Below are 13,413 nucleotides of genomic sequence, written 5' to 3'. Positions count from 1 at the left end.
AATTTATTAGTGGCGAATTCATTTCATCACTAATAGTGTCTTATTAGTAACGGTTACTAAAATCGTTACTAATACCCACTTTTAATGACAAAATTGAATTCGTCACTAATAAAATCGTCACTAAAAACTAATTTTTTTTGTAGTGATCATTATTTATATGTCCCCTAAGACAAGATTTCATTCTATGAGATTTCCACAAAATCCTATCCACCTCACAGTAGTCAACAACAAGGATGCAACATGCCCTAAATCAAAGGAATTAAAAAGGATGAAGCCTCTAGGCTTAAAATTGGAAGCTAAAATATTGACCTCCCTGGTGACGGCGAAGGCGAGGGGCTGCGATGGCACCATGTCCTACTAGTGCTAGTTACATTAAGGAGGATAACACATATTTCTGTGTTTATTTTGTTTTGTCATGATATTCTGTGAGCCAAACATAACTTTAAAGTATTAAATCTTTGTTTGAAAGTATTTAAAAAATTTTATATCATATATTAGTTAAAATAAGTGGTACTACTCAACAAATATTATTTGACATGTTAAAAAAATGTTTAGTCTTTTATCTTAGAAAAGAAGTGTTTGATGCAAATTTAAAGTTCGAATTTCAAGCTTCCAAATGCAAGATAAGAGAATAAAATTCTCTTTTTAAAATCTCTCCAAATCTTATTTCAAAACTTTGAATCTAATACCTCTAATGACTAATGTATGCCATAATACGATAGGTTCTACTACTAATTAAATTAAAAATCATAATCAAATATAATTAGAATATTTCATAACTTACCATTCTTTCACTTTTCACATTATATTAGATAATAAAACTCAAATCTTCAACGAATCCTCAAAAATGCAATTTTCTTTATCTGCACATCTCACCAAACTTGCATTCTTTGAAATTATTTTTTTAAAATTTTTTATGTGCTTATTTTTGTATATAATGCACTTGTTCATAATATAACTATTTTTTATTTTATTAATTTTATCCTTTTAGGTATTGAATCAACATGGATAGAGTCTCTCTAATATTGAAAAAAAATGATAAGAATAAAACTTAGTGCTATAAATATAGTAAAAATTATTTAATGTGTGTGTGTGTGTGTGTATCAATAACAAAGTAGGAATAGAATTTTTAACACAAAATTGGAAGCTAAAATACTGACCTCCCTAATGACGGCGAAGGCGAGGTGTTGCAATGGCGACGGGTTCTGCGAACGAATAGCGACGGGCCCTCAGCTGTGACGGTCAGCGAACGAATGGCGATGGGCCCTCAGGCTGCGACGGTCTACGAACGAGGACGGGCCCTCAAGTTGCGACGAACGGCGACGACGCTGCGATGGAGAGAGGAGAATCTAGAGGGAAGGATCAAGAGAGGAGGCGGGAAAGAGATAAGGGAATGAGGGAGATTGGGGCGAAACCTGGTAAATAAAAGAACTAATAGTGACAAATCCCATAACTTCACTACTAGTGTGAAATGAAATAATTTTTTTTTAAAAGAAAATAACTAGCAGTGACGAAGCATTCGAACCGTCACTACTAATAGACTAATAGTGATGAATATAACAAACTGTCACTACTAGTTTAAAATAAATTTGTTTTATTTATAAAAAGAAAAGAACTAGTGGTGACGAAGCATCCGAACCATCACTACAAATGGACTAATAGTGAAAAATATGACAAACCGTCACTACTAGTTTAAAATAAATTTATTTTAATTATTAAAAGAAAAGAACTAGTAGTGACAAAGCTTCCGAATCGTCACTACTAATGGACTAATAGTGACGAATATGACAAACCGTCACTACTAGTTTAAAATAAATTTGTTTTATTTATTAAAAGAAAAGAACTAGTAGTGACGAAGCATCTGAATCGTCACCACTAATGGACTAATAGTGACAAATATGACAAACTGTCACTACTAGTTTAAAATAAATTTATTTTATTTATCAAAAGAAAACAACTAGTAGTGACAAAGCATCCGAACTGTCATTACTAATGGAGAAATAGTGACGAATATGACAAACCGTCACTACTAGTTTAAAATAAATTTGGTTCATTTATTAAAAGAAAAGAACTAGTAGTGATGAAGCATTTGAACCATCACTACTAATGGACTAATAGTGACGAATATGACAAACTGTCACTACTAGTGAAAAATAAATTTGTTTTATTTATTAATATAATAATAATAGTGACAGTTAATTAACTATCACTAAAAAGTTCTTTTTAATGATGCATTGAAATCGTCACTAATACCCAAATAATCGTCGCTAATTGTTTCTCGGGATAGTTTTCGCGCAAAAAGTGGTTTCCCGCACTGGTTTGAGCGGGGAAACTAGAGTAGTAGTGACGGAAGTATTAGTGACGAATGAAATTTTGTCACTAAAAGTGCAGTATTAGTGACAGATGAAATTTCATCACTCATGAGGCAAAACAAAGACTGACCACTACTCAGTAGATTAATCCAACTGATGAGCACAAGTCATGAGACCTAAAGATTGGCCCAATAGATGAGCACCACTCATGAGACCTGAAAACTGACCCAATTGATGAGCATAGCTCATGAGGCCCGAAAACTCGTCCAACTGATGAGCATAGTTTATGAGGCCTGAAAACTAGCCCAACTGATGAGCACAACTTGTGAGACCCGAAGATCAGCTCGAACTGATGAGCACAACTTATAAGGCAGACAAAGTATAATTTAAGAAATTGCAAAACATCCTACTTGAATCGAGTAGAGGTATAAAACATATCAGGTAAAAACACTGATTAGCTTGGACTAAGCTAATTTAGGGAGAAACTGGCTCAGATTGAGTTCATGATTGTGCTAGACTCAGCTCAGATGGAGCTGGTGTTTAAGATATCGGCTCGGATGGATCCAATTAATGTAAGAACTGGCTTAGATTGAGCTAATAGTAAGCAAAAGCAGCTCGGATTAAGTACAACTCATGTGGCCCTGAAGACCTACCCACTTTATGAGCACAACTCAGGGGGGCTCACTTGTAATGCCCATCCAATAAGTGTTGCTCAGATAAGGCCAAACTGGTCATAATATGCTTTTAGCTCGGATTGAGTTGAGTAATGTAGAAGTCGACTTGAAGTGTGCCCGAAAGTAAGCGCATTGACTTGGATTGAGCCAATTGAGCTAAATCACTCTAGGTCCGATTTGAATTACAACTCTCAAATAAAGGAAATTTATTTCAAATATTAGAGAATGTTAGAGGGGGGGGGGGGGACTAATACACCCAAAATTTATAGGAACACTCATAGGGTTGGGCAGTTATAAGACCAGCATTTGATGTCTCATGTAACCTCTCTTAAGTTACCTATAACCTCCCCTGAGCTTAATGGTACTGTTACAAGAGAGCTACTATTGATCTCTCACATAATTCCCACTAAACAATCAATAATCCCTGGTACGGTTACAGAGACTGCAATTGGTGGCTTATATAACCACCCATGAGTTACTTGTATCCCTTTAAACATAAAGGTACCTCATGAATGTCAAACTGAAGGAGGGTTTGCCTCCACTACTTTAAAAAGGGATCCTAAGAGGAGGTAAACATCTCACTTATACTCACTCTTTCTACTGTTGCAATTCAAAGCCTCTTATTAGTCCCTTACTTAGGCATTGAAGTGATCCTCCAAGGTATACTCCGGGTCCTCCAAGTCATTCTTATTTGTTTCTTTTCAGTGGTTGTGATCAAGAAATGAATTGTGAAGGTTGTTCAATTTTCAGGCAGCAATAAGGGCATTTTTTGTAGTGCTAGTTTGATTATCAATCCATGTATAAGTTGATTTACCAATTTTCTTATAAACAACTATTGCAATAAGCACACTTTAGCACAATTGCTATCATATTAAAGTGGCACATAAAACAATAGATAGTAGATTCCCTAAGACAAGGAGGCCCCTTTGTTAGTTTCTACAGACACAATAATCAAATGGTCATAAATACCCCTTTCTTTTGTATCAAGATCCATCCATGTTGTTGATTAACATTGACACTATCTGCCCCAATGGGCATAGAGCGGTGGAAAGACATCAACACGTAAGAAGGAGCATCGGTGGTTCAATTCCAAGTAGATACACTCATGGAACCAGCAGTACCTATGGATGGTAAGAATTTACTCTGTGAGCCAGCGGGGACCGTGGATGGTGAGAGTTCGCTCTGTAAGCTAGTTGGGACCGTGTATGGTGAGAGTTCTCTGTGAGCCAGTGGGGACCGTGGATGATAATGGAGATGTGTCCCGGGGATCGGGTTGGCCGAACTGATGTACGGAAGCCGTGTCTGTATTCAGACTTTACCTAATCAGCGAGACCTAGGGGGAGGACACTGATCCGTAAGTTTGGTGCCGCACCAGGGGGTTCGAAGGGCTTGTTGGTGGCTGGAGTTCTTATGTAATAAAAAAAAAAAAAATACATTGACACTATCTTTTTCTTTTTGCTCACTTCTTTTTATTGCAACCAAAAAAAAAAAGTTGCTACTAGCTTTATATAGCCTCATTTGCTAGGCTTTTATCGAACTCTGGCACAAATTCTAGCAACACCTCAACTTCAATAACTTACTTTTTCTTAGGAAAAAGAGCAATAGTAGTCCCCTCCATGTCATTGTGGGAGAGGGATACCCTAAATTATTATTATTTTTTCTACATTAAATCCTAAATTGTTGGATGAATGATTATTTAATCATTTATAGTAAGACAGATTTATTGTCAGGTATATTTCTTTTTTCGGAATGAATATAGTGTAAGAGTTGAATTTTTTTTTAAAAGAAAAAAGTTAGTACTCAAATATTATGTCTAAATTAATAATGTAATGATATGATTATGATTGAATAATTCAAAAAAAAAAAAAAAATTTATAAAATACATAAATTTTTTTTTATAGAATTGTCTCATTCATGCACAAAATGACTTAATCATCATTATATATAGATACATACGCACATGAGTAGAGTTGATTTTTACATATATTAATTTATCGTTCGTGTATGAAATTATAAAGAGATTTCATACATTAGATCGTAAAAAAGTTTCAATTGTTCATATTTTTTTAGAAAAATTACATATTTGTTGAAACTCAAAATGTGAAAAATTTTAAAAATTCTAACCATCAAAAGGCAAATTCAGATACGCTCATCCAATCTACTCTTTTCCTGCAAAGCCCACTTGGCATTCATGGTTATTATTGTTTTTATTCATTAATGCACGCTGCCTACAAGGATTTAAGATTTAACACAACTATATTACCCAAAATAAAAGCAAAATCCACGAGTAGCTTTCCACAAAAGGGGCGTGATCTAACTAAAAGCCACACATGATGACAATACGCCGTCGTTTTCGCCACGCAAACCCAACGACTTTCACAGTGCAATTTGATACGTCACTCCCCAATCTGTTAAAACATCGCGTACACGCGTTACAACTTACAAGAGCGTTTTCTTCGAGGTAAACTCATCAAAAACAAAAACCCCCCGAATCGTTCCAAATAAACCCTAAATTTTGACTGCTCCCCCTCTTGCTAGCTTGAGCTTCAAGTCAGTGTTCCCCCTTTAATTCCCCAATCGACTCTGCCCCACTCGTTTAACCCGCTGAATCGTCCGATTCCGAGTCTTTGCAGTGCGGACTCCGGAGTTTCGATTACGGTTTTTGTTAGGGTTAGGGTTTTGTTTACGAGTCGCAGAGCGTGCAATGGTTAGAGCCAATGGAGGGAGGTAAGGTGATTGGTGATGGAACAGATAATGGGGGTTCGAGCGACGGCCGGCCTCCGAACCCCGTGGCCTCCGCATTCCGCCAATCTTTCAGTGCTGCCCATGTAGCGTCCCCGTGTAAGTCGCTGGTTCGCCATCCCTCGCTTGTAAGTCTCTGCATATTCTTCGGTATTTCCATAATTTAAGCGTACATCGGTTTGGGTTTCTGAGGGTATTGTTGTTTCTTCTGGATGCAAAATTGCTTTGTTCTTTTTTTCCTTAAATTGTCAAAAACCTTATCAAACAGTGGCTTCAGGGTTTGCTATTTTTTTGGGTTTTGTCGGTGGCTCGAATGTGCGCCGTTTGGTTGTTGCGTTGGTATTATTTTGAGGTAGAGTTGTTCTTGAAGGCGAAATTTGGATAGATTTAGCTCTTAAACGAAATTGAATAGTAGTCCTAAAACGCTACGCAAACGTATAGTTGGATTGATACTTGATGGAGATTGAAAGTACTACTGTTTCTGAGTATCCCTGATGTTTCTTTGTTTTGCTTTTGTTCGTGATACTCTTTTTTATCCGGGGTTTTGCCTGCCGCGTTGGGTGTGTTGGGTTTTGGGAGATTTTTTTTTGGGGGGGGGGGGGGGGTGGGGGAGGGGGCGCTTAAGGCTTAAATGTTTAGTGGTATTTTGGCTTTTCAGTATCAGATGCATCTACTAATACTTGATACAAGTAGTGCATTTTTTTCCCCGTCTCCCCAGTACAATAATGGGTTATTAGCTTTTCCTGTGTTGAGGTAAATCTGTTTTCCAGTTTAGGTGGTCTGATTTCTGAAGTTATGTTTTATGATTCTTTTGCTCTTTTGCAAAACATTTACTATTTATCGTCAGCTAGTAATATTTAATACAAGAATCACATTTTGCCCCTTTGGTTAATGGATTATTCGCTTTTCCTGTGGTGAAGTTATTTATTTTTATTTCCCAATTGATATTTGTTATAATTATTGTGATATTTATTTGGAAAAAAAATCATGGAAGGTCGGTGGGTTTGTTAGCTTGTTTGTGTGTAGCATCCCAGTTTTCACTTGATGTAGTACTTGGTTCCTATATTGATATTAATTTAAAATATGAAGACCCATTATGTAAGAATTTTGAAGGCATTCTTAAGAAATGTATGCCTGTCGGACTGTCCCTTGTGCTTGGGCCTAGGTTAACTATGCACCTGGTGAGCTATGTACTTTTAACAACTATGTCATACTCTTTCGATGAATTATTTATTGTTATTTTTCTGCGAGGGTGGGGGAAAATTTTCTCAATCTGTGGCCTTGAGTTTGCATTATCTGTCAGACTACTCTCTTCCTCGTTCTTGGGTTGCTTTGTTCCTTTTGTGAGCAAAGACTCATCAATCACCCTACAATTAAGAATCTATTATGAACATCTCCTGACTGCATTGTGTGTCGTACCAACTGGTTATTGGGATTTGTTTATTTTCTCTAATGTTTTCGCCTCCAGTTGTCTTTTGGACTGTCACACTTTGTTTTGTGAGTTTTTGTGATTCTGGAATTGTCAAATTTTTCAAGAAACAGGTCTTTGATAGAGCATGCCTGCGCAAGAATCCAAGCAATCGTTGCTGGAGTGCTGTTCTTGTTTTCAGCATAACTTTTTATTTTTTCCCAATTTCCTTTTATTGCATTTTATGTGCACTGTGGAATAACTAGAACCCTATCAGGTGAGGACGAAGGCATCAGATATTTCTGTTGGACCGGGATTGAGTACAGAAGATTGTGAAACAGAATTCATTCCAATTGTTCGCTCTGGAGCATGGGCAGATATGGGATTTCGAACAAGCATGGAGGATGCATATGTTTGTGTTGACAATTTTATGCGTGAATTTGGACCAAAAAATTTCAGTGAAGGGCCCAATGCTTTCTATGGGGTATTTTTCCTTATCAACTATGATGTTTTATATTGTGCTCTTAAACATGCTATTTGCGTTGTTTTTGTGCTAGGGTAAATACTGTGTTACTTGTGGATGTGTTGCACATGCCAGGGCAGATTGCCATTATGGGTGAGCATATTTTGGTAGGCCGCTTGCATCGTCTTTGGATGTTGTGAATTGCTGATCTGTTATTATCTATTATTGTTATTGTTTTCATTAATATAGTATTTCTCTTCTTGTTATTGATATTTTTGCAAGTGTTGCTGTGGCAGCCTCCATGACTGCTACAACACTACTAATATTAATAATTTTCCACCTCCACTGCTACCGCTATGGCAGAATGTGATTGTGTTGATATAAATAAATTGTTTCTTTCATTTTGCCCCCTGTATATTGATATATTCAGTTAATTAAAATTATGACATTATCAGTCAAATTCGAGGCAATTTCTAGTTTTAAGATAGAAAGCTAGAAAATATGCCATCTATTTCTTTTGTTGTGCATATGCAATTATAATCATATGATGAATATGTAACTATGTACCTTACAAATGCAAGGAACTGTAAAGTGTAAAAAGTAAGAATGTTGTTGATTTATGAATATGGTTGGTTCATCTAATCAGTATACCTCTATCATTCATCGTATAATACATTGTGCTTCTTGACAGAATATAAAGGCATGAGGTACTGCAAGTAATAACAGAAAGCACGTACAAAAAGAATAATGTTGGTTACAACTGAATCAGAATAAAAAGGAAATCACGAAAACTCTTGAAGATTCTAGAGCTGCTGAGGTGGCTTCTGCTGCTTCTTGTTTTGCTGAGTGGAATCATCTTGACTTATGCTAATAACATCTATCATTATGATGACTATTCAGACTTCAATGGTGTGCTTCACAGGGTGCTCATAAATAAATCTTGTATTATATTAAATTAGGCGCAGAGCCTATACATGGACCCATGTCGCATGCATTTGCAAGGTTGTAACTGTTAGTTGCATGGGAAGAACTGTGCAGCATGCATGCATTGCTGATTCTGTATTTGCGTTGTAGTTTAGACAAAATGTCTGAAGTCATGATATGCAAAGATAAGAACATCAGTTATTTTTTTTTTTACCTTTGTTTAGAGATTTCAGGGATGTGTAACATTTATTTTTATTTTTTTTTTGTTTTAGGTTTTTGATGGGCATGGAGGAAAGCATGCTGCTGACTTTGCTTGCTATCATTTGCCTAAGTTCATTGTTGAAGATGAAGATTTCCCAAAAGAGATTGAGCGTGCTGTTGCTTCAGCATTTCTGCAAACAGACACTGCCTTTGCTGAAGCTTGCTCATTGGATGCTGCTCTTGCTTCTGGAACCACTGCTTTGGCGGCTCTTGTTGTTGGGAGGTTAGTTTTTATTTTTTATTTTTATTTTTCTACTGTTGAAATATATTATATCATACTTCCAGATTTATCTGAAACTTAATAACATGCCATTTTTATTCTTTTCGTGGATAATTAATTCTCCATCGACAGGTTTGTGTAACTTTTATGAATTGGATTTTGAGAATGAACATAATCTGTAATGTACCTGTAATATATTATGGTGATGTGGCCATATTCTATTCTGAGTAATAGTACAATCCTACAATTTGAATTTTAATGAAACCTAGCTGAAAGTAAGCCTGTTTAATAATTATAATTTTCTATGCTTTGTGGATTAAAAAGGGGGTGGTAAAGGGTTAAAATTGAAATCAAGCGTGGGTTTGATTGCCTGCTGGTCTTAACGTAGCTCTATAAGCCAGTAATGGTAGAACATCGGAACTAGAAGTTCTGAGGTTGTTTATTCATTAAGTACTATTCTTGCTTTTTCCCCATCAAAATTCATGCATATATGAAAGGGTAAAAGAGAGCATGAAGGTTTTGGGATTATATGCCTTATTTCAAGAATTGGTCAATGAGTAGAGTTTTCTTTATATTACATATTACAGAGTTTTAAATCCCTTATTGTTTATCTTTTATCCTTTAATTTTTATGTAGGTTATTGGTGGTGGCAAATGCGGGAGATTGTCGGGCTGTACTTTGTCGGCGGGGCAAAGCTATTGAGATGTCCCGGGATCACAAGCCAATTTGCACCACAGAGAGGATACGGATTGAAGCATCAGGAGGATACGTGTATGATGGTTACCTCAATGGACAATTGAATGTTGCCCGTGCTCTAGGAGATTGGCACATGGAAGGATTGAAGGGTAGGGATGGTGGTCCTCTGAGTGCAGAGCCTGAATTTAGGACCACTAGACTTACTAAAGAGGATGAATTCATTATCATAGGCTGTGATGGTATCTGGGATGTTTTTAGGAGTCAAAATGCGGTTGATTTTGCTCGCAGAAGGCTTCAGGAGCACAATGACCCAGCCATGTGTTGCAAGGATCTGATTAATGAGGCTTTGAAAAGGAAGAGTGGGGACAATTTAGCTGTTGTGGTGGTGTGCTTCCAACCCCAGCCACCCCCTAACTTGGTTGCACCCCGTGGGAGAGTGCATAGGAGCATTTCTGCTGAGGGTTTGAAAGAGTTGCAGAGCTTCCTAGACAGCCTGGGAAATTGAGATGTCGACGAATATTATTTTTTTTTTCTTATTCGTAATGATGAAATTTAACTGGTAGTTTTAGAAGTTGAGAGAGAATTTCTGAGGTGATCGTCCCAACTGTAACATATGCGGCATTAACTCATTTTTCCCCATATGATTCAACTTGTTTCTGCCATTTGTTTAGGCCCTATTGATATTTGAATTATTGTTCCCATTACTGTTGATTGATTGATGCTAACCTTGTTTCTAATACTAGTGCAATAACACTGATCATCTTCCCTTTATTCTGTCTGCTTAATTATTTATTTGGTAATGGTATGCCACACTGTTAGTTATGTTTTGTTGTTCTCTTGCCCTGTTTATTTTTTTAATAAAAAAATTAATCAATATCCAAGGTTTTGTTTGATTGCAAGATAAAGAATGGAATAAGGATGGGAATGCCATTTTTTATGTATTTGAATTCCTCATCCATTGGTTCTCCCCTTGAGCTTTGTGCTAGCTCAACAAGTTTTGTGCAGGCTTGACCAAGATATCAGAAGGTGCAGCCCATTGTCTTAAATGGCTGCCTTTTCATTTGGGCAAAAGGAAAAGAGAAATGAAAGAAGGAATGAAAATGGTTAGGATGGCATTTTCTTTAGTAGCATTTGTTTTATGGTATATTTTAATATTTTTTAAAATGTACCATTCTTGACATTTTATTGACATGTTTGTTTTGAAACTAAAATTTGATGTGGGGTGGTTTTTCAGGGAACATGGGAATTTCATTCCCATTCTCTACCATAGCTTTGTCGTTGATTAGACACTAGCGGCCCTCAAAATATGATACAACTATATGCTTACATTTAAAATAATACATTATTATAATAACGAAGCATATATCAATAAAAAATTAAGGCGATACTATTATTATGTAATAATAATATCATATATCATATTGAGTCATTGATGGGGGTAAGAGGTTCAAGGTCAATAGTAATTCAATGTAAAGATCATTAGTTGGCTGAGACTCAATATGGTATTTATGCAGCCTAAGAGGGGATTTATGAAGGTTAATAAGCCGTTGTAACCACAAAACCAATGTGACATTTAAACTGTATGGACATTTAAGCGGACTCTCTAGAGCTAACTAATACACTAGAAAAATACTTCAGTTACTAATATGACCTAGAAGAGATCCCGATAATGAACTTGACATTAACTTATGTAAGATACATCAAGGGATCAATATAAAAGGAGGTAACTCCCATTAACTAAAGCAAGGGGTTAGTACACATCTTTACTCTCTAGTAACATATCTATTACTAAGGTGTAGCTCTTACAATCTAAATAAATGTCTATTAGTAGGGAAATCAATGCGAAGGTATCCTGAATGCCTACAAAAATGACTCCCTGAGGAAGGTAAGGTTTCTCATCTCATTTTTATTTACTCCTTTATTATTGCAATTATTTCTTTCAATTTCATTGACTCAGACATCGGAGTGGTCCCCTGGAGTATACTCTGGGTCCTTAAAAGTGTTTTTCTTTTATTTTTGGTAGGTGATCGAAGTTGTGTTTGATCCAAATTCTCCCAGACAAATTTTAATAGCAACAATACGCTGGTGTTGTCTATGGAAAACTTGGAAGGATTTCTTTCTAAAACTCAATCATAGTTGTATCACATAATTCTGGGTTCAAACTCCTTGCTGGGGGATCAATCTCCTAGTTGGTTAACTCCAAACCGCTAGATAATTCACTGCAAATTGTGTTTTTAGACCAATTTCTAGTCTTCCAAAGGAGGGTTGAAGACATGTTTAGTATGATCTTACAACATAAAAAGATCCTATAGAACATGAAGCACATGAACCAGAAACGACACCTTAGGGTGAGGTGATAATACCACATGAAGTAGCCTTGAAAATTTCAAATTTGACAAAGAAAGTAGAATGAGCCAATGACGTGGGAAATAATGAACAACGGTCCCAAAAATTTGAAGAAAAACTCGGGCAAATTGATCAACTAGAAAAGTTGGTAAAAGAAGTTCACAACCACCCCTCAATAGAGAAAACCTCAGCTAGATCTTCTAATCCCCCATTTAATAAGAAAAAAATGTAGATCCCTTTGCCTAGTAAATTTAAGACGCTTAACAAAGAAGGATATAATGGGTTGGTCATTAGATCCCCTAGGCCACCTTGACATCTTCAAAATATTGATTGAATTGCAAGGTGTATCTGATACCATTATGTGCTAAACATTTGCGGCAACCCTGAAGGGGAATGCTAGGTCATGGTACTGGATATTAAAGTCCAGCTCAGTTGGGAATTTTCTTGAAATGGAGTAGCAGTTTATGGGACATTTCGTCAATAAACGAAAAATGACGAATACTTCAACCCACTTGATAAGTCTTGTTCAAGGAGAGGAAGAGACATTGAAAGAGTTCATGCGTTGTTCTATCAATCCAACTCTGGAGGTCAAAAACCTAGACCAGGAGTAACAATGGCTGCCTTAACAGCCAATATGCAAACCTTGTGAGTTCCTAAATTTCATAGGGAAGAAACTGTTGATATTAATGTGTTATGTTTTATTTTTTTTTAAAAAAATCTGTTTAATAAATATTATATAACAATCGTTGATTTTATTTTAATTAAGTATACGTTAAATTTAATATATTAATTGTTACATTTTTAAAATATTAACTAATGTTTTAAAGGTTTCGTATTTATGATGTTGGAAGTTATTTTTTAATTTTACCTGTAAAAACTATGATCCAATTTCATTTCAAGATATGGTTTTTCTTTTCAAAATACCTTTATCTTCTACTCTTTTTTGAGATTTATATTTGTTGGGTAATTAAATAACACTACATCTATTATAACTATTATGTTTGCAAGTGCACACAAAATCGAAGTAGTTGAGTAATCTTGGAGGTCATGTACGTAATGACTATATGCATCGAGAAATGTTCTCTGTAAGAGCGAATTCGACTTTAAAGACAATGGTCCTTTCATGCTTCACTATTTGATAAGTATTTGTATTTTTATTTAATATTAATTTTATTAGTAAATAACTTTCCTTGTATTTTCAACAAATCTTAAAGCCGAGCTTTATTATTTTAAAAGAAAAAAATAAATTGTATACATTGGAAATTTTCAAAAAAAAAAAATTTGATTCCATTAAAAGATTATACCTTCGATTTCATATAATCGGTGATACTAAGACAATTCCTCATCATAAAAACATACACACGACC

General features: G+C 35.7%; 1 protein-coding gene across 1 annotated transcript; it reads left to right on the top strand.

Moving 5' to 3' along the window:
- Window positions 1-5,427: 5,427 nt before the first annotated feature.
- Window positions 5,428-10,471, top strand: LOC131152374 (probable protein phosphatase 2C 22). Its single transcript, XM_058104221.1, has 4 exons — window positions 5,428-5,856; window positions 7,414-7,620; window positions 8,796-9,007; window positions 9,641-10,471. The coding sequence occupies exons 1-4, from the start codon at window positions 5,704-5,706 to the stop codon at window positions 10,203-10,205; spliced, it is 1,137 nt and encodes a 378-aa protein (XP_057960204.1). The 5' UTR covers window positions 5,428-5,703; the 3' UTR covers window positions 10,206-10,471.
- Window positions 10,472-13,413: the final 2,942 nt, after the last annotated feature.

The sequence above is a fragment of the Malania oleifera genome, chromosome 3 (genome assembly GCF_029873635.1).
Source record: "Malania oleifera isolate guangnan ecotype guangnan chromosome 3, ASM2987363v1, whole genome shotgun sequence".
In the NCBI taxonomy this organism is placed as follows: Eukaryota; Viridiplantae; Streptophyta; class Magnoliopsida; order Santalales; family Ximeniaceae; genus Malania; species Malania oleifera.
This window is presented reverse-complemented; position numbering and strand designations above follow the sequence as displayed.